We start from the raw sequence: 22,118 nt of genomic DNA, 5'->3' as shown, positions 1-22,118 counted from the left end.
GATGCAACCTTTAGAAGAGATGAGGAGGAGGTGGGGAGGAGGGATGGAATGGGGTGGGAGGGAGGAAGGGAAGAGGAAAGAGAAGAGAGCCAGAAGGAAAGGAGGGAAGAAGGAAAGATGGAAAGAAGGTAGGGAGGGAAGAAGGGGGAAAAAGCCAATAGGACATTTATAATGCACTTAGAAAGCCAATGCATACCTGTCGAAATAGTACTGTACCCACAGAGCCATCCTCAACAGAAATATTCTGGAAACACTTATGGGGCAGGCAGGTTCTACCTCCTGGTAGGGAAAGAGGCTGGGAGCGTCTGTCTATCACAGTCATGAAATTACTGTCAGATTTCTAGGAGGTTCTAGTCCATTGGATGATTTTAAGACTTGCACTCCTCCCCTGAAGATTCAAGGCAAGAATGTAAGTGAAGTTAAAAATTAAGTTTTTAACTTTGACCTAGGAAGATCAAAGGATGTGTTGAAGGATTTAAGTGGCTGAAATTAACAAATCCAGAAAGTCAATATTTTTTTTTTAAAGTTGAGAGGAAAATCTTCACAGGGGAAGAAGGAATTGCTTTTCTGTCCTAAATCAGGTTAGTGACTATATGCTTATATGCTATTCTTTAAATGAAATTTACAATTAACTGATTCTCCAGAATGATTAATAAGGAGGACTCCTTTGTTAAAGTTCTTATCAAAGGTATTTAGCAATCTGGGGAAGTTTGGGGGGAAAATATCTATTTTCACAGGTTTTTCACAAGTTAAAAAAAAAAATTCCTAGGGATGAGTGTGAGGTGGACAGTTATGTGGATAGACAAGAAAAGAGAAGTGTGTATCGTGTGGTGTATGGTGCTTGTGTATCTGTGAGTGGTGTGGTGTGTATGTGGTGGAGAGTATGCATAAGGGTGTTTGTGATGTATGTGGTGGTAGTGTGTGTACTGAAATAAACAGCAGCCCCAGAAGATGTTCCAATGTGTAATAATGGTGGTTGACAAACTGCTTGTTTAAAAATACTTTGCAAATCCAATCTTGGGAATTTTAAGTGTCTTTCCCGCATCTGTTATCATATATGCTGATACGATCAAAACTATTTGACTCACCCACTTCGCTGAGTTTCCCACCAACAAATGCAGACCTGGCAGCAGGGGCTGCTTTGTCCAGAGTAGTGGGAAGGGTGTGGAGAATAATTAAAAAGGAGATCTTTTAGCTCTATGAAGATAAAAGAAAAGTAAAAGAGTTTCTTTTACCTTTAATTCCTTTTCTGACATCCTTCCTTTCTTTTCATACATCCAAGTTTCTGACCTTTAGCAATCTCCTTCTGTCTGAAAAACTTCCTTTCATATTCCCTGCAAGGTAGGTTTCCTGGCAATAAATTCTCTCAGGTTTTGTTTGTCTGATAGTTTTTATTTCTCTTTCACTTTTGAGGAATATCTTCACTGGATATAGAATTATGGTTTGGCAGGATCTTTTGTTTGTTTTCTATAGTTTTCAGGTTGAATATTTAGTAATCAAATATATCATAAAAGTGAAATGTCAAAGCAAGAGCGCGATGGAGTTGAAAGGGTACTGGTATGACGCAGCAAGTTTCCCTTGGATTAATGTTTTAAATCAGAGAGGAGAGCTAGGTGGATTTTGGTCAGTTTCTCCCTGTGTTATGCTGACATCAGTGTGTTTTGCACTTGCAGAGGACAGAGAACAAACCAGCAAGAAGAGAAGCAACCAGAACACTCTTATGCAAATGGATAACCAGGTCGCTCCTAGGAAAGGTAGAAATTATTCTCTATTCCGTCACATACCTATTTCTCCTTCTCAAATATGACACCATAGATGCCATGTGAGAGGATTTTGTCCATAAAAGTATGTAAAGGGTCTTAGAAATATTCAGGAAAGGGGGTGAAAAAAAAAAAAAAAAGAGTCCTGCTACGGTTTTCCATTAGAAAAACCCTAAATAAAAGAATCCATGTACCTAGCTTTTTCACACTTTGTTATTTTGATTCTTATGCACTTGTCAGTTTGTCATTTGGTGGAGAATATCAGGAAGAGGTGCACTATTTTGGTTCTATCTTAAGGAGGAAGAGACAGATCCACGGATGGAAGTGAAGTCAGATGAATGTTCTTGAGTCACTGCAAACTTGGATATCTATAGTTGGATATTTACAGAATATTTGTTTAGACTGTTTATTTTGAGCAGGGGAGGGGAAAAACCATAAGGAATTATTGCTATCAGATTAGAGTTATAGCCATGTCATGCGGGACAAAATCCTAGAAGAGAGGGTAGGCAACAGATTGCATGTGTGTTCAATTTATATATATGTTAGTGGGCTATTAAATTTTATATTTCTTCTTGTATCAACTTTGACATTATTTTGATATTTTTATATTGTGCCTTTGATCTACATTCAAATTTATACATGAACATATAAAAGATATAAACAGAGATAAGATGTAAAGATTTATATAAAGATATAAACAATATATATATAATTGATTTCTGCCTGTATGCTTAACATTTCCGCCCTTTTAGGTTCTTTGGATGTGTCCCTTTGTTCATTTTCCAAGTCTTTGAGTTCTCTTTTCTTTTCTGATAAATACGTTTGGGTGTGTACATTTTGCTGTAACTTTCCATGAGTTTGATATGCAGTATCTTACTGTACTCAGTCCCGAGCACTTTAAACACCCCTGTGATTTCTTTTTCTTTTTCTTTTTTTGATTTTTAGATTTTTTTATTCTCTATTTTTTTTTAATTGAAGTATGGTTAATTTACAATGTTTTAATTTCTGCTGTGCAGCAAAGTGACTTAGTTATACACATATATACATTCTTTTTTTATATTCTTTTCCACTCTCCTGTTATTTTGTTTTTAATTCAAGACTTATTTAGAAGTAATCGATGTTCTTTCTGGAGCAGTATAGAGGGGAAAAAAATGAAAAAACTCAAAAGGGCACCCCTAACTGTCCGCAGCAAGCATTCCTCTACACACGGTGAAGATTGCGTCCCCTTTACCCTCTAGAGGCTTTTTTTTTTTCCTCCTCTAGGGATTCTCCCACTGTTTCCTTCAGCTTTCCGGGTCTATTTACTTCCCTTTTGCTTTTGAGGCTTTTAAAAAGGATGAGATTGTTTAGAAAGCTTTGGAGCAAGTCATCTCAGTGTGTGTGTGTGTGTGTACATGTGTGGTTTGAGGTGTTTTTCAGATGACCCAAGGCCAGTGAGTTTAAAGTCAAAGGGAGGACTAGGTAATGATTGAATTTCTGAGGCATTCTTTTCTTCCTTCTGCTTAGTTGCAAGGTTCAAACAGGGCAAAAATTTTTGTCTGTCTCCCTGGAAAGGTTGGGAGGCAGTGTATTTACCCTTCACTGACTCAGTAAGTCTTTGGCATGTAAACATTTCCTGAAAGGATCTCTTACTAGACCTTCCCACTGCCAGGGCTTCAGTAACTGACTCCTGTTGTCCCCATTCCCTGGGAGGTAAAAGAAAACAAAACAAAACCAAAAAAACAAGCCCTGAGATCAAATGTCTTCAGGGCAAAATCTGGCTTCAATAATCAGTTTATGCCTTGAGGACTCTGTCTTCACATAACCTTTGGCCTGAATATCTCATCTTTCCTGCCAGATCATCCACACTTTTAATAAAATGTTATTTTAAATATATTTTAGCTAATATTCTTATCTGTTTACAAAGGGAGATCCGTCCAGAAAACTAATTTTTCAGGCACTAATGTTTCTTTTTTCACTAAATGATGTCTCTAAATAGTATCCCACATTTGTACATAAAGAGCTTCCTCATCATTTTTTAGAGTTGCATATGAATTTGGTATGAATATATTATAATTTATTTAACTAATTGCTGATGTATCTAATTTGTTTAAAATCCTTTACTGCTTCAAACAATTCTTCAAAAATGCATAATGATGTAAAATTCAATTCAGTGGGATTACTGAAAAAATACTTATGTAACTAAATAAAATAGCCTCAAATATATAAAGCAAAATTAACAGAACTTTAAAAAGATACAAAAATCCTAATAAAATATTAGCAAAACAAATTTAAGAATTTATAAAAACATTTTTAAAAGTCATGAAAACTAAGTCCAGTTTATCCTAGCAATGAAAGAATAGTTTTATATTAGAAAGTAGATAATTGTCATTCAACACAAATTAAAGAGAAAACCTGTACGATCATCTCAATACATATAGAAAAATATCTTTATGAAATTAACATTCATTCCCAATGAAGACTACTAGGTAACTATGAATATGTGATGGACAGAACTCTTTATGATGGCCCCTTTGCACTCTTGCGTGGAATCAAAGTGCAGAGGGCAGAGCCATTAGCAAGGATTATCCCCAGGCCTGGAGAAAAATCCAACATTTGTCTAGCTGACTTCAAAACCCTTATTGATCATGACTCCTTTTTATTCTCCATTTTTCCCCTTTTGGAACTGGAATGTCTGTATCAGTTATCCTGTGCCTACCCCACCATCATGCAGTGGGAGCATTGGGTGCATATAACTTACCTCTTTAGTTTCACATATTGTGCCCAGATATTGTGCCCAGGGTGAATTACTTTTAGAAGCCTCATCCACACCTGTTTTAGATTATTTAGATGATGAGATTTTGGAAATTTGAGCTAATGATATTTTGATGAGGCTTTGAAATTAAGTTGATACTGTAATGAGATGAGACCTTTGGGAACCTTGGGATGGGGTGAATATGTCTTGCATATGGGATGAACATGGGTGACCAGAGAGTGAGCTGTAGTAGGTAGAATTCTAAGACTGCCCGCAAGATTCTGGCCCCTGGTGTGCATACAGCTTCCTCCAGTTATCTAAGCAAACACTAAGCTAGGTGCTGCTTGAAGGAATTTTGCAGATCTAATCATGGTCCCTAATTAGCTGGTCTTAAAATAGGGAAATTATCCAGGTAGGACTGATCTAATCACATGAGCTCTTTAAATCTGGATCTAGAGGTCAGAGAGCAGCTAGAGAGATTCAAAGCGTGAGAAGGATTCAACATAAGGGAGATTCTTCCTTGTTGGCTTTGGGGATGGATGGGGCCATGTGACAAGTAACATGCACAGCCTCTTAAAACTGAGAGCAGCTCTTAGCTGACAGCCAGCAGGGAAATGGCAACTTTAGTACTACAACCACAGAAAACTGAATTCTTTCAATAGCCTGAATGAGCTTGGAAATAGATCCTTCCTTAGAACCTCCAGCTGAGAGCTCATCTTGGCTGATCCCTTGATTTTAGCCTTTGAGACCAGAAGTGGAAAACCCAACCACATCATGCTAAGGCTTCTGACCTACAGAACTGTGAGCTAATAAATGGGTGTTGTCGTAAGCCATTAAGTTTGTGAATTTTTTTTGTACAGCAATAGAAAACAAATACACTTCATAAAGCATGAAGCATATCTACAGCAGAACCTTCAGCAAACATTATTCAAAATGCAGAAACATTAGAATCACTCTGTGTAAATCAGGAACAATAGCATAAAACCAAGGATGCGTGATGCAATCAACAATACACTGATGGTTCTGATCCAATGAGACCATGAAATTAAAGACAGGAGGATAGGAAAAGAAGAAATAAAATCATCCTTATTTGCATACTCTCTGCATAGGAAACCTCCCCAAATTAGCAGATGAATTTTTAGAAGCAATATTAATTTTTGGCTAGCTAGCTGGATATAACATCAATATTTAAAAATCAAATTTGTTTCTTTACACCAACAACAGACAATTTAAAAATATAACTAAAGAAACATCAAATTATCCTCCATTGGGTTGTAACAATGTAGGTTCCCACCTCTTTTCTTTCAGGCTTGCCAACAAATGTGCTTTTGGATCTATGCCAATCTTATATGTGATTATAGTTTCTCTCTCTACACAAATTTTTTTGGTGTGTATGTGGGGGTTATCATTCTGCCTACCACACATGCTGTAACAGTTATTTGAGTTATAATGAGTCCAACCCACAATAAAAAATTCTACTTAATTTAAGATATAATTTTATTTGTAGAAATCTAATTGGCACAAACCTTTTCTGAAGTGTATTTATTACTTAGACATTAAGCCACATAATTTCCTACAGACTTTTTTCTTTCTCCCCTCCCTCCCTCCCTTGCTTGCTCTCGCTCTTTCTTTCTTTCTACCTTCTTAACCCATTTCTTGTACCCCTCCCCCACTGGCAACCACTAATCTGTTCTCTGTATATGTGAGATTGATTTTTTTTTTTTAAAGATTCCACATATAAGAGAGATCTTACGGTATTTGTCTTTCTCTGTCTGACATATTTAACATAGCATTAATGCTCTTGAGGCCCATCCATGTTATCCCAAATGGCAAGATTTTATTCTTTTTAAACAAAAACACTAATTCAAAAAGATACATATACCCAATGTTCATAGCAGCATTATTTACCATTGCAAGATATGAAACCATATGCTCATCAACAGATGAATGGATAAAGAAGATGTAGTATATATGTACAATGGAATATTATTCATCCATTAAAAAATGAAATTCTGCCGTTTGTAACAACAGAGATGGACCTAAAGGGTATGCTTAGTGAAATAAGTCACACAGAGAAAGACAAATATTCTATATTATCACATATATGGAATCTAAGGAATAAAACAAATTAATGAATATAAGAAAACAGAAACAGAATCACAGATGTGAAGAACAAACTAGTGGTTACCAGTGGGAAGGGGAGGAGAGGGGAAGGGGCAAGATAGGGACAGGCGATTAAGAGATACAAGCTACCGTGTATAAAATAAATAAGCAAAAAGGATGTATTGCAGGACAAGGAAGTATAGCCATCATTTTGTAATAACTTTAAATGGAGTATAATTTTAAAATATTGAATGACTGTGATGTACACCTGAAACTAATAAATATTATAAATCAACTATACTTCAATTAAAAAGTTTTCTTTATCATGGCTTAATAATCTTCTATCTCATATATGCATCATATTTTCTTTATTCATCCATCAATGGTTACTTAGGTTGTTTTCATATCTTGGCTATTGTAAATAATGCTGCAATGTACATGGGGGTACAGATGCCTTTTCAAGTTAGTGTTTTCATTTTCTTTGAATAAATACCCAGAAATGGAATTGCTGGATCATACAGTTTATTTTTTTAAGGAACTGCCATACTGTTTTCCAGAGTGGCTGCACCAATTTACATACCAACACTATACAAGTTCCTTTTCTCCACATCCGTGTCAACACTTATTTCTTGCCTTTTTGATAACAACCATTTTAATGAGTGTAAGATGCTATCCCATTATACTTTTGATTTGCATTTCCCTAACAGTGAAGTTGAACATCTTTTCAGGTACCTCTTGACCATATACACGTTGTCTTTTGAAAAATGTCTATTCAGTTCTTCTGCCCATTTCTTAATCGGATTTTTTTTTTTTTTTGGTTTTTTGTTGTTGAATTGTATGAGTTCTTGTTATATTTTGCATACTAACTCCTTATCAGATATATGACTTGCAACTATCTTCACCTATTCAGTAAGTTGTCCTTTCATTTCATTGATAATTTCCTTTGCTGTGCAGAAGACTTTTAGTTTGATATACTGCCCTTTATTTTTGCTTTCGTTGCTTTTGCTTTTAGTGTCATGTTCAAAAAATCATCACCAAGACCTATGTCAAGGAACTTACCTTCTTGAAGTTTTATGGTTTCATATCTTAAGTTCAAGTCTTTAATCCATTTTGAGTTAATTTTTGTATATGGTGTAAGATAATAGTCGAGTTTAATTCTTTTGCATGTGTCTGTCCAGTTTTCCCAACACCATTATTGAATATTTTAATATTTATTGAGGTATAATTACATAAAATAAAATATGGATCTTAGGTGTATATTTAGATGTGTTTTGAAAAATATATAAACTTACAAACAAGATTCATAGAACGTTATGTTAAAGTCCCATCATGTCCTTTTGCCCTCGTCACCAAGAGGGAATTGCTATTTTAATATCTAGCCACATGAATTAATTTTGCCTATTTTTGAAATTCTTAGAAATAGTATGCACAAAAATAGTATGCACTCTTTGGTGTCTAGCTTCTTCAGCCGAGCATATTTTTGTTGAGATTCATCCAGATTGTTGACTGTATGTGTTTCCTTCCCTTGTATTTTTGAGTAATATCCATTGTATTAATACACTACAGTATGTTCATCCATTCCAAACATCCAGCTCTTTTGAATAAAGCTGCTATAAACATTTTGGTACAAGCCTTTTGTAGACATTTTTATTTCTCTTGAGAAAGTGCCATTTGTTGAAAAGACTGCACTTTCCTCCATTGAATTACATTAGTGCATTTATTCAAAAGCATATGATCATACGTATTCCTCTTTCTGGACTCCCTACTTTCTCCTATTGATGAATTTGGCCTTACACCAACACTACACTGATTACTCTAGCTTGAAACTACTTCAAATACATTACACTTTTTTAAATGCAATTTTTCTCTGCATTGTGCATGTGTGAGTTTCTCAACCAGACTAGTCATAAGTTTTGAGATTGAAGCACTTTACTTGAGGGAAGGTCTTTTTTGTTACTGAGGGGACTTATTCCAAGAGTAACTCAAGGTATTTGTAAATGGTCCCTTTAAAATAGACATGAGCCAAAGTGCTTCGAGGACTGGCTCAGTTTTCTGGGACATTCTAGTAGGGATTATATTTTAAGGGGTATGAAATTATAAGATCAGTCCCACATCTTCCTATTGTATTATAACTTCTCAAAAGCCAGTTAATACAATAAAATTTTAAATTAATATATATGGGTCCAAATTTCTGAGTTGTGCTTCCTAAAGTTAAAATATGTTTTTACCTCAGTTCTGTTAACAATAGATACTTTCTGTTCTACATTCCAGTTCCAAATTTTTGTTCCATTCGTTATATAATTGCTATCTTACTGCTCCTCTGCAATGTTATAACAATGTCACAGCGTGTGTGTATGAGCCTCACAATGATAGCCATGGTGAACAGCACGGAGCCACATGGTTTGTCCAACACCTCCACAAAGCAGCTCCAGGATAACATAAAGGTATATCAAAAATATTATACACAATCATAAATGTAAAATCCTGACTTGCTAACTAACTTGTGTAGAGGTTGAATGTTATCATAATTGATATGACAGTAATTATTGGAAAAAGAAGCTCAAGTCTTGATCTACCTTGCCAGTAGTAACCTAAATACACTTGTCCCATGACTAAAGTATGTCTCAGTATTTGCAAAGGGCAAGAGAAGTTTGGACAAGAGAAAAAAAATGAAAGTATCTTAAATGAGAAGTAGAACTCAAGACACTTTTTCTTTCTTATTTAAGTTTTTAACATACAGTATATTTACATTTCATTAATTTCATCGATAGAAGATAATGAGCTGATACCTGTCAGAAGATGTAGTACAGGAAAAAAATGGAAATAGGTGGGAAAAAATATTTTTTCACTATACTCTTCCTATGTCCCTTTATGAATACACAGGCAATTAGAAAGTATTTTCTTATTTTCACCCCTATTTACATTAAAAATAACACTCTATATGCAATGTTCTGCACCCTGATTTTTTTAACGTAAGCATCAGAACCAGGCTCAGATTTGACACATATGTAGGAGTTCCTAGAGAGGGAATTTAAAATAACTATAATTAGTATGTCTTGGGCTCTAATGAGAAAAAATGGCAGCAGAAATTACCAGATAGGTAATTTTAGTAAAGAGATGGATATTATTAGAATAAAAAAAGAAATAGTAGAAATCATGGCAAATGTAACAGGTATAAAGAATGCCTTGATGGGCTCATAAGTAGTCTCAACACAGCTGAGCAAATAATCAATGAACTTGAATATAGGTCAATAGGAATGTCCCAAACTGAAATGAAAGAGAATTAAAAAAAAAAAAAACTAAACAGAACATCTCAGAACTGTGGACAATACCAAAAGTGTAACATATGCATGACTAGAATACCAGGAAGAGATGAAAAAAATGGGAAGAAGAAATATTTGAAAAATTAATGGCTAAGAACTTTTTGAAATTAATGGCAGATACCAAACTACAAATCCAAGAAGCTCAGAGAACACCAAACAGGATAAATACTAAAAAGAAAAATAATCAACAATAAGAACAATCGCCCAGACATGCATATTTAAATTACAGAAAACTAAGACAAAGAGAACATCTTGAATGATGCTAGAAGAGAAAAACACCTATGGAGGAACAAGGATAAAAATTACAGAAGACTTCTTATTCAGACATCATTCAAACATGAAGAGAGAAATGAAATCTTTAAAGTATTGAAAGAAAAAAAAAAAAACCTTCCAAACTAGAATTCCCTATCCAATGAAATGACCTCAAAAGTCAAAGACAATAAAGACATTTTCAGGCAAAGAAAAACTGAGAGCTATATTCATTTCAGACAGAGCAGAATTTATAGCATGGAAGATTATCAGAGATAAAGAGAAGAACTGCCTAGTGATAAAGGGGTCAATTCTCCAAGAAGACATAATAATTCTAACCATGTATGTCTCTAACAACAATCCTAAACGTGTATGTCTCTAACAGAGCAGCAAAATGCAGAAGCTAAAACTTCTAGAACTAAAAGGAGAAAAGACATATAAAATTGGTAACTGTTTTCTATTTGTTACATCTGTTCTTTGTTACCTCTCTTTTTTCCACTCTTTTTTTTTTTGCCTTATCTTGGTATAATTGAGCATTTTATATGATTCAATTTTATTTCTTCTCTTGATGTATCATTTGCACTTAAAAAAAAAAAAACCTGTTTTAATAGTTGCCCTAGGGTTTACAATATACATTTTTTAAAAATATAAATCTACCTTCAAATAACACTTTACTGCTTCATATGTAGTGTAGGTACTTTATAACAGAGTATTCTTAATTCCTCTCTCCCATCTTTTGTGACACTGCTGCTATTCATTTCATTTATCCATATGCTATAAATACCTAATACAGAATTACATTATTGCTTTAAACAAGTAGGTACCTTTTACATCAATTCAAAATAAAATAATTTACACCTTTATTTAGTCTTTCTTGATGCTCTTCTTTTTTAAACGCGGATCCATGTTTCTGAGCTATATAATTTTCTTTCTGCATAAAGAACTTCTGTTGGTTTTACCAAGGCTTCTTTTTGTTTTATATCTGATAAATCTTTTCATAGCCCAAGGTAAAAAAAAAAAACAAAACTGTTATGTTTTCTTCTAGAAGTTTTATAATTTCAGTTTTTACATTTAAATATATGATTCATTTTTTCAATTTTTGTATATGTTATGTTTAAGATCCTTTTATACATAAGGATATACAACTGTTCTAGCATCATTTGTTGAAAAGGCTTCTTTCTCCACTGAATTGTCTCTTGTTTGGCAAAAAATTAATAGTTATAGGTACAACACGACCTACCTGATTTTAGGACTTGTTATAAAGCTACAATAATCAAGACAGTGTGTTATTAGTATAAAGACAGAAAAATAATCATTGAAATCGAACAGAGAGTCCAGAAATACTCACACACATATGAACTACTGATTTTTTTTCATAACCCACAAAAGAGTAAACATAAAATTGGACTTCATCAAAATTCAGCAAACACTGTTAAAAGACTGAAAAGATAAACCAGAGACAGTAGTAAATTTTTGAAAATCATACCTAGTAAAGGAAGTTTATCAAAACTCAATAAAAATGAAACCAACAACCTGGTACAAAAATGGGGAAAAGATGTGAATAAACAGTTCACCAAAGAAAATACATGGATGGCAAATACATGAAAATATGCTCCACATCATTAGTCATTAGGGATAAATAAATTAAATCCACAAAAGCATATGACTACACAGCAATTCAAATGGTCAAAATTATAAAGGTTGGACATATCAAGTGTTGGTAAGAATGTGGCGAAACTGGAAGTCTTCTATGCTGCTGGTGATAATTCACAATGGTACAACCACTTTAGTTAAGCATACAGCTACCATATGATCCAGCCATTCCACTGCTACTAAAGAGAAATGAAAGCATATGTTCATACAGAGACGTATGTATAAATTCTCATAACAGCTTTATTTGTAATAGCCAAAAACAGGAAACAATCAACATGTTCATCAATAAGTGAATGAATGCACAAACTATGGTCCATCCATAAAATGGAGTACTACTTAGTACCAACAAGGGATGAACAGGACAACATGAATGGCAATCTAATTATGCTCTCTACCAAGCTAGACAAAAAGAAATAGTACATACCGTATGACTCCATTTATATATATAAAACTTCTAGAAAGTGATGACTAAGCAGATCAGTGGTGGGGGAGTAAAAGAAGGGAGGAATTACAAAAGGAGTAAGGAAACTTTTAAAGGTGAATAGTACGTTCATCATCTTGACTGTGGTGATGGTTTCACAAATGTACACATTTAAAAATTTAGCTAGTTGTATACTTTATGACAAAGATTAAGTATACAGCTTATTGTGTCGATTATACCTCAAAAATCTATCAAAATATTTTATTCAAAATTTTTTTAAATTCTTAAGTATTTGTAGTATTCCATTGCCTTGGTTTAAATGTTGAGAACCCCATTTTTTAGAGAAATGGCTACTCACAAAGGCTGTATTTTATTTCCTTCACTGTAGCAAAAGAAGAGGCAGCTCAAGCTGTGGAGCTTGGAACATTTCTTTGGCACATTCACACCCCCCGCCCCCCGCCCCGCCCCGGGAACCTGCTGCTATAACCCAAGAGGATTGATCTTCTTCAAATATGAGTCACAGGATAGGAATTCAGTTTGCTGCTCTACAAGAGTACTAGATGAAGAAATAGAGCACACAATTATTCTCAAATATGAAAACTCACCAGAATATTATTTTCCTAAAGCAGATCTAAATTGTAACTTGAAATTACAAATTAACCTAAAAACTAGGAAAGCACTCTAGCTATGGAAGGAACACTACAGTGCAGCACATCCAGGAGCTCAAAGCAGAGATGGCCAGGTGACAGCAGTCTGTGCTCAGACAGCAGATGAATGAAAAGAAAAAAAAAAGGGAAAAAGAAATCAGCAGAACTCAGAAAAGGATTATGATAAAACGGTACAGAATGTTTAAGAAAAGACAAAATAACAAGGAAAACAAAAAAGAATAGGAACCAAAGAGAGCACTGTTAGGGACACTGAGTATGGAAAAGAAAAGGAAGATGAGAAAAAGCGTGACATATAAATGAGGGATAAAATAGAAACTCTACCATAACTTTAAATTTTTTATTACTAATGAATGTGCGCATTTTTATATTTCTGTGGCCTATATTTACTGATCATTTCCATTTTTCTCTCAAATTATCTATTAATATCCTTAGTCTATTTTACCTACTGGGATATTATCTACTTGTTATTCATTTATATGGCTCATACAGATGTATATATATTTATTCCTAAGATTTATATAGGGTAATTTAAACATTTGTGTATGGAGTACTTTGTTTAATGACAACTAGATAATGCAACTTAGGTTTTATCCTTCTGGTGTGGAGAGTTTCTGTCTGAGTTCAGTGGTTTTAATTCAGCTATGGTGGGCTTTTCTTCTTCTCCTTTTACATCCTGCTATGAAGAGTGATGGCTTTATGCCATTAGAAAAACAATCCAATATTCTGAATAATTTGCACAGAGCTGGACCACCTGATATAGGTAAGGGTGAATATTGATTTCCTTTGTGCAATTCCTGTGATTTAGAAAAACATGGCAGAGTGCCTTGTTCTATCCTCTGAGTATCTCCCCACCAACTGAAAATATCTGGAGCTTCCATGCCCCCTTGACTACTCTATGGATGCCCCTCACTATTATTATTCAGTATTCTCAGAGTTGTACTCCTACCAGATCTCTCATGAAAGTCCTTTCCATCAGAGAGAGACATCACTATCCAGAGGCCACAGCTATAGGATGACAGGGATTTGAGAAAGGGAGAAAAAAAAGAGGATGAAGGGCACAAGATAACAGTGATGAGAGAATAAACACATAGACTCCTACCTATTTCATTATTTCATAGTCAACCAAAAATTCCATTCAGAACATTCATTATTTAACAAAATTCTTCATTTCTTAACATAAAAACTAATTATGCAAGTGCAGAGAAAGTTTAGAGAAGCAGACTATCTTAGACATTACCAAAGAGGCTTTATCTTGTTCTCATCTACTAAAATTAAGGTTTCTCTCCCTGTTGAATGAGTCCAAAAATAGTGCAGCCTCCTCGTAGTCCAAAGTATAAGTTCAATGTTCAGAATTTCTTATATCAACTTCAACAATGCAACAAAATTATGCAAGACCCCCAGCCTAAGAATTGACAGAGGAATCCACTCCCGAGACAGACAACAAAACATGCCACATCAGAGCCAAGCAAAAGAAGAGAAATGAACTTTTTCCTTCACTATCCCATTCAATTGTTTCCATGTTTCAGCCTGAGAACTTCTCTTCATGATCTGAAATTCTCTCTATTGCTACTTTTCTCTCTGGGATCAGTGTGAGGTGGGGGTGGGGTGGGGAATGTTGTTTTGTGAATGAGGTTAACTGAATAGAGAAATTAGAGGATGAGAACGGGCAAGAGGAAATTAATGATTGCAGTAAATGTAGTACTACACCGTACTCTACAGAAGAGTTTATATGTTTTTAGCAACATCCAAGAAACAGGTATTAGAGATGTTGAAGATGGAGGGGTAGAAAAGTCCTGGACTCACCTCCTCCTGCAGACACACCAAATATACAACTACATATGGAAAAATTTCCTCTGGAAAAAACTGAAAGCAAATAACTCCTACACATCAGGTGAACAAGAAAAAGCCCACAACTAAAGGGAAATGCTGAGACACAATCTCACTGTAAACCTCACCCCTGGCAAGGTGACCAAGCAAGGCAGCCCTGAGGAGTGAAGAGTTTGAACCCACATTGGGCATCCCAACTTTTAAGACCTGTGCCTGAGAGATACTCCACCCAAATGTCTAGCTATGAAAGCCAACAGGGCTCACATACACAAGTCCTGCAAGGGTATAGCGAACTGAGAAATGGTTCTTAAAGGGCTCGCCATGGACTCACCTACCCCAGGGCACAGCATAGAAGTAGCCATTTGAAAAGCACAAAGATGTTCTATGAAAGAGGCTTATTTGCTTACCATAAGCTGTTGGCCTCAGGAGTGGGCATCTAATTTAACCTACATCTAGGGACTGCTGGAGTTCTCTTTGGGGATGGAGGCCAGCAGATGCCATCCTTGTGTTCTCTCTTTTCTGTGCTCCGGAGAGCCAGTATCTCCCAAAGGGAACTTTTACATTCACCTGGCCTCTTATTCTGGTGCCCCATTTTTTTTTTCTTTTTAGCAGCTGCCTCCTTGATCACCTGGCTCTGGTGGCCATCAGGGTTTGACAAAATTTATATCCAAAATTCTAAACAAGTGAATATAGAGAGAATGTACCTCAACATAATAAAGGCCATGTATAACAAGACCACAGATAACATCATACTCAATGATGAGAATCTAAATCTTTTCCTCTAATATCAGGAATAAAACAGTGATGCCCACTCCCACCACTTTTATTCAACATAGTATTGGAAGTCCTCACCAGAGCAATGAGGCAAGAAATAAAAAGGCATCCGAACTGAAAAGGAAGAAGTAAAATTGTCACTATCTGCAGATGACATAGTATTATATATAGAAAACCCTAAAGACTCCGCTAAGGAAACTTTGAGAAATAATAAATGAATTCAGTAAAGCTGTAAGATACAAAGTCAATATACAAAAATCTGTTGCATTTCTATACACTATTAACAAACTAGCAGAAACAAAATTAAGGAAACAATTCCATTTACAATTGCATCAAAAAGAATAAAATATACAGGAATAAATTTAACCAAGAAGGTGAAACACCTATGCACTGAAAACTATCTGACACTGATGAAAGAAACTGAAGAAGACACAGTAAATGGAAAGATATTTTGTGCTCATGAATTGAAAGAATTTGTACTGTTAAAATGTCTACAGATTGGATATAATCCTCATCAAAATTCCAATTGCATTTTTCACAGACATAGAACAAACAATACTATCATTTTTATGGAACTACAAAAGGCCCAGAAGAGGCAAAGCAACAGTGAGAAAGAAAAACAAAGCTAGAGGCATCAAGCTCCCTGATTTCAAACTACATTCTAAAGCTATAGTAATCAAAAAAGTATAGTATTGGCATAAACACAGACATGTCAATCAATGAAGCAGTGTAGATAGCCCAGAAATAAACCCATACTTATGTGAGCAATTAATGTATGACAAAGGAGGCAAGAATATACAGTTATGAAAAGACAATCTTTTCAATATATGGTTTTGGGAAAACTGAGCCACTATCTTATAATGCACACAAAAATTAACTCAAAATGAATCCAACATTGGAACATTAAGACCTAAAAACGTAAAACTAGCAGAAAACAGGTGAAAAGCTCATTGATATTATTAGTCTTGGCTATGATTTTTTGGATTTTACATCAAAATCAATGGCAACAAAAGCAAAACAAGTGAGACTACCTCAAACTAAAAAGTTTCTGCACAGCAAAGGAAACCATCAGCAAAATAAAAAAGTCAACTTACTGAATGGGAGAAAATATTTGCAAATCATATCTGATAAGGGATTAACATCCAAAATATATGAACTCATACAACTCTATAGCAAAAAAAAATCCAATTAAAAAATAGGCAGAGGATCTCAATAGACATTTTTCCAAAGAAGACATACAAATTGTCAACAGGCACATGAGAAGGTGCCCAACATCAACAGGAAAATGCAAATCAAACACACAAGATATCACCTCATGCCTGTCAGAATGGATATTATCAAAAAGACAAGAAATATCAAGTGTTGGCTAAGATGTGGAGAGAAGGGAACCCTAGTGCACTGGTGGTGTGATGTAAATTAGTGCAGTCACTATGGAAAACAGTATGAAAATTCTTCAAAAATTAAAATTACCATATGATCCAGCAATTCTACTTCTGGGTATTTATCCAAAGAAAATAAAAACACTAACTTGAAAAAATATCTACACCCCCATGTTCATTGCAGCATTATTTACAACAGCCTAAGGTCCATCAATGGATGAATGGATAATGCAAATGTGGTGTATACATACAATGGAGTATCATTCGGTCATAAAAAGTACCAAATCCTGCCATTTGCAACATCATGAATGGACCTTGAGGGTATTATGCTAAGTGAAATAAATCAGACAAAGAAAAACAAATACTATATGATCTCATTTATATGTGAAATCTAAACAAACAAAACTGAGCTCCTGGGTAAAAGCTGGTGGTTGCCAGTAGCAAGGGGTGAGAGGAGGGCATTGTTGGGCAAAATGGATAAAGGGAGTTAAAAAGTGCAAACTTCCAGCTATAAAATAAGTTATGAGGGTGTAGCATATAGCATGGTGACTATAGTTAATAATACTGTATTGTATAGTTGAAAAGTGCTAAGAGAGTAGATCTTAAAAGTTTTCATCACAACTATAACTATATATGGTGATCATTTATCAGTATATACAAATATCAAATCATTATGTTGTACAGCTGAAAATAATATGCCAATTATATCTAATTTTATTTTTAAAAGTATTAAATGTCTATGCTGTGACAGGTACGGGTGGTACAGATGATGCCCTTGACTGCAAAGACTTTTCATTATAGTCAAGGATACCAACGATAAATGTAATTACACACAGAAAATGATGTTATTAGGAATAAACACAATAGAGGATATTAGGCAGAGGGCAGCTATTTTTCACAGAGTAAGCTAGAAGACCAGTTTTCCCATATTCCTGAACATCACAGAAAATCATCTGCCAAGTGACTAGATGTGTCTCCTTTTTCCTTTCAGAACCCTGTGTATAACTGGAGCACTGAAATCCAGGGGATCATGTTAAGTTCCATTTTCTATGGTGTACTCACCAGCCAGGTTCCTGCTGGATATTTATCTGGAATATACTCCTTAAAGAAATTGGTTGGCTCTTCATTATTCTTCAGTTCTCTATTTACTTTGCTCATTCCACCCGCAGCTGAATTTGGAGAAGTGTTGGTCATCTTATGCCGAGTAATCCAGGGGCTGTTCCAGGTATTAAGAAAGTACAAAAACTGAACCAAAAGTTTAAATTCACAGAAAGTGTCAGAGAGCAAATGTTCTAATCATTATTTTTTCAGGGGATAACATTAACATCTCAGCAAGTAGTATGGATCAAGTGGGCTCCTCCCTTGGAACATGTGCGGCTTAACTCTCTGAGTTTATCAGGTAATGACTTAGGGCCTAGAATATTTAATCCCATTGTCATCTCACTGAAGCATGTTCTTCCCTAGAGCCATAAGGAACATGTGTATTTTGAACTATCAAGGGCTTTGGAAACTATCCTCACTTTAAAGATGTGGAAATTATCTGGGATGGAGAAGAAGCTTCCTTATCTCAAACAACAGAAAAAAGAGAGAAAAGCAAATATTTTATTATTTTCTCCTGTTTGGTGTTTTGTTAATACAAATATTTCACTAGAAATTGTTCACTGCTACCATGAGACTGCATTATCTCTACTTCCAAATGCCTGCATTCATTAGGACTGTTCTTTGTGCCTTCTGATTAGGACTTCTGCTAGGACCCTGTATTGTCCTGCTTATAACTGGATTCATCTGTGACTTCCTGGGATGGCCCATGGTCTTTTATATTTTTGGTGAGTCTCTTTCTATAAAAATCCCAGTCATTATTCAGAATTATTTAAAACAAAAATAAAAATGGAATGTAATAATTTATATGAATTAGCAATATTAAAAATCACAAATCCCATTGAAGGAAAAAGAGCAGTCAACATTCATGAATTTTTTATTATAAGCAAGACATCATGCTCAGAACTATACATGCATTATTATACATAATTTCACAGTTCTATGCATATCCCTTACATGAAACTCTTGGGGAAAAGGATGATCAGAATAGATCAAAGATAATATGAGTATACTATTTATACTTAACATCCCAAGCAAGATTTAGAGCATCACCTCATAATCAAACACATTAATTTCTGAAGTGAAACATGAAATTCTCACAAATTGGAATAAATGAAAAACTATAAAGGATTGGAGTTTCTAAATAGTTTAGAAAAATCACTTTTGGCTTTCAAATCTTGGTTTCAGATTTGTGGATAAGGGACTGTGGATGAGTGCTATTGTGCTCATTTGATAGGTAAGGAAAATTACAGAGGCTTAATTCAGAAGGATCTATTACAAAGTGATTCATTAAAATGGTAAATAAAGATGTGGCAGAATCACAGGAATAGAGCAGTAATCAGGTGCTAGCAAATGGAAACTAATACCATCCCCAGGTCCAAAAGGGTAAACCAGGGAGTAGATAATGGGAACCTACTAGGAGAGAGTCCTGTAGAGATGGCTTCCTTGAGAGGACCCATGACTTTTCATAAAAGGGCATATAAATTGAGGCTCTGCTATGGGAGGTGATAACTAGGGAATGAGACACCCTAATCTCATTCAACTCTCTCCCTCTCATCTTCTGCTCAAGCTTTTTGCTGCCTAAATCTATCTGGAAAGCAGAGGACATGGGAGGCTGGTTGATATTCAAGTCAGCCATCTGTGGCCAAAGAATGGTAAAGAAGGGTGGAGAATGGATCCAGAGGGACAAACAGGGAACCCCCAATACCCATAGGGAGCAAATGGCAGAGGTATGTCTTCCATCCTCACAATTTCATTGCTCTTCATCTCTGCATTAGTCATCAGCAGTAAGTAATGGTTAGTATAGTGATGATATATAAAACCTATGTCAGGAAAGCGCTGGAAGGCTTGGAACTGTCTAACCTGGTGAAATGAAAACTTGAGCGAGCGTACCTTGTAAGATCTCATAGAATAGAAATGCATACCTGCTCTACATTACAAAACTAAAAGTAATACACAGGAATAACAGGGAGGTGAAGTTTCAGTTCCATGTAAGAAAAACTTTTCAATAATTAACACTGCCCAACATTGCTGATCAAAAGTTGGATGAGCTCCAATATTCATGTTGTATTCCTATTTCAACATCATATACATGTGTACAGCAACATATTTCATTTGCAATTCTCATGGGTGGCTCTATGAAGCTCAAAGAAAGGGACTATGCTCTATACTATGACAACAGCTTTACCATGAATTGCCGCATCTGCTTTCTCTTATCAGTTAGAATAGAGGAAGAGTGCCATCACTTAGATGGCAGCAGTATAGGGATTTAGGTGTCTGCCTCCACAGCTCTTACAATGAGTCATACGATGACCATAGATGTGAAATGACTTGCCCAAGTTAGTGGCAGAGGCAAACTAAAACCAAGATTTTGGGGGGTTCCATTTGAATGCTCTTCTCGATAAAGTTAAATCTAAATCAATACTATTTTAAAGAACAAAATAATACCTGCTTTTAAGCAGCTGATAATCGCTGGGGAAAATTACCAAAAGGAGCAAATTGAACCACACACTCACATTTGCACTTAAAAGGGCCTGACTGTCCTGCTATGGTTCTCTCCACAAATACTATTTCAAACTTCTCAAAACTTCTCTACTCTCCTCAACTCTCTAAAATGGCTCCCTTTCCCTGCCGTCTCCTTCAAGTTACCTCCCTTTTAAGAGTCAAAATTATTGAACAACCTATCTATACCCACTGCCCCCATTTCCTAGCCACCCACTCTATTCTCAACTTACATCTGACTAGTGTCTGACCCATTCTACTATCAAGAGAGCCCTTGAGCCCTTGCCAAGATCACTTATGGCTTCCATCAGAGCCAGAGCTGCTCTGAAGCCCAGCCAGGATTCCACACTGCAGTGAGCCCATTCTGGCCCCCCTCCAGCCAAGCCTTCTTCATAGGGTAGAAGTCTGTGGCATCAAGATTGTAGCTTCATCAGAGCCTGTGACCCTCCTTCTAATCATCACTCCCAGAATTTTTTGCTCATATACAACCAAGGATTTTTCAGACCTGGCAGGACTCCTCCTCACATTCATTGAATTGAGGCTGGGCCAAGGGCATGGCAGGCAAAACTCTTTGCAGAGAATGTAGATGGAGTGTGATGGGAAAGGCAAGAATTCCTACACAGAGCCATTCAAAACCCCTAGTGGTGTGGGAATGGATCTGGGTGGGAACAGAAGAGGCCAAGTCCCAGATCAGTGACCAGGGATCTGTGACCAGTGGGATCTAAGAATTCTAAATTTAAACCCGACTCCCCACGTCATTTTCTTTTCTCTAGATTTTTTCAAAAAATTCTCTCTCTTTGATTTTGTGCAGTTTGAATATGATATGCCTATGTGTAAATTTTTTTTTTTTTTTGATATTCATCTTTTTTGTGTTCCTGAGCTTCCTCTGTCTGTGGTTTGGTGTCTATCATTACTTTCGGGAAATTCTCAGTAATTATTGCTTCAAATATTTCTTCTGTTCCTTCTTTCTCTTACTTCTCCTTCTAATATTCCCATTACACATATATTACACCATTGTAATTGTCCCACAATTCTTGGATATTCTGTCCTTTTCAATTCTTTTACTCTATTTGCAATTCAGTTTTGGAAATTTCTATGGACATTTCTTGAAACAATGATTTTTCCTCAACTGTCTCTAGTCTCTTAATGAGTTCACTAAAGGCATTCTTCATTTCTGTTACAGTATTTTTGACTTCTAGCATTTTCTTTTGATTCTTTATTAGAGTTTCCATCTCCCTGCTTACATTACTACTTACTCTTGTATGTTGTCCACTTCTTCCATAAGTATTTTAATCATGTTTTAAATTCTATTTTTGTTTACTTTGTTTTGTTTTGTTCTGTTTTTTGGCTGCACTGTGTGGCATGTGAGGTCTTAGTTCCCTGACCAGGGATGGAAGCTGTGCCCCTTGCGGTGAAAACACGGATTCCTAACCACTGGACGCCAGGGAATTCCCATACTTTAAATTCTTGATCTGATAATTCCAACACCTCTGCTATATCTGAGTCTGGTTTTGATGCTTGCTCTGTCTCTTCAATCTCTGGGGTTTTTTTGTTGTTGCTGTTTTGTTTTGTTTTTAGTGTGCCTCATGTTTTTCTTGTTGAAAGCTCTACAAGATGTGATGGGTAA

At 35.5% G+C, this 22,118-nt stretch overlaps 1 protein-coding gene across 5 annotated transcripts in view; it reads left to right on the top strand.

Annotated features, from left to right (window-relative positions):
- Window positions 1–538: 538 nt before the first annotated feature.
- SLC17A1 (solute carrier family 17 member 1) overlaps window positions 539–22,118 on the top strand; it is a 58,482-nt gene continuing 36,902 nt past the window's right edge. For all 5 annotated transcript variants that reach the window (XM_057699607.1, XM_057699611.1, XM_057699609.1 and 2 more), the window contains exons 1-6: window positions 539–581; window positions 1,674–1,754; window positions 8,869–9,041; window positions 17,883–18,116; window positions 18,203–18,290; window positions 18,631–18,717. In XM_057699607.1, the coding sequence (XP_057555590.1) occupies window positions 1,721–1,754; window positions 8,869–9,041; window positions 17,883–18,116; window positions 18,203–18,290; window positions 18,631–18,717 (616 nt within the window). In that variant the 5' untranslated portion in view covers window positions 539–581; window positions 1,674–1,720. The remainder of the gene's footprint in view (window positions 582–1,673; window positions 1,755–8,868; window positions 9,042–17,882; window positions 18,117–18,202; window positions 18,291–18,630; window positions 18,718–22,118) is intronic.

The sequence above is a fragment of the Hippopotamus amphibius genome, chromosome 11 (genome assembly GCF_030028045.1).
Source record: "Hippopotamus amphibius kiboko isolate mHipAmp2 chromosome 11, mHipAmp2.hap2, whole genome shotgun sequence".
Classification (NCBI taxonomy): domain Eukaryota; kingdom Metazoa; phylum Chordata; class Mammalia; order Artiodactyla; family Hippopotamidae; genus Hippopotamus; species Hippopotamus amphibius.
Note: the sequence above shows the minus strand (reverse complement) of the source record. Positions and strands in the feature narration are given on the sequence as shown.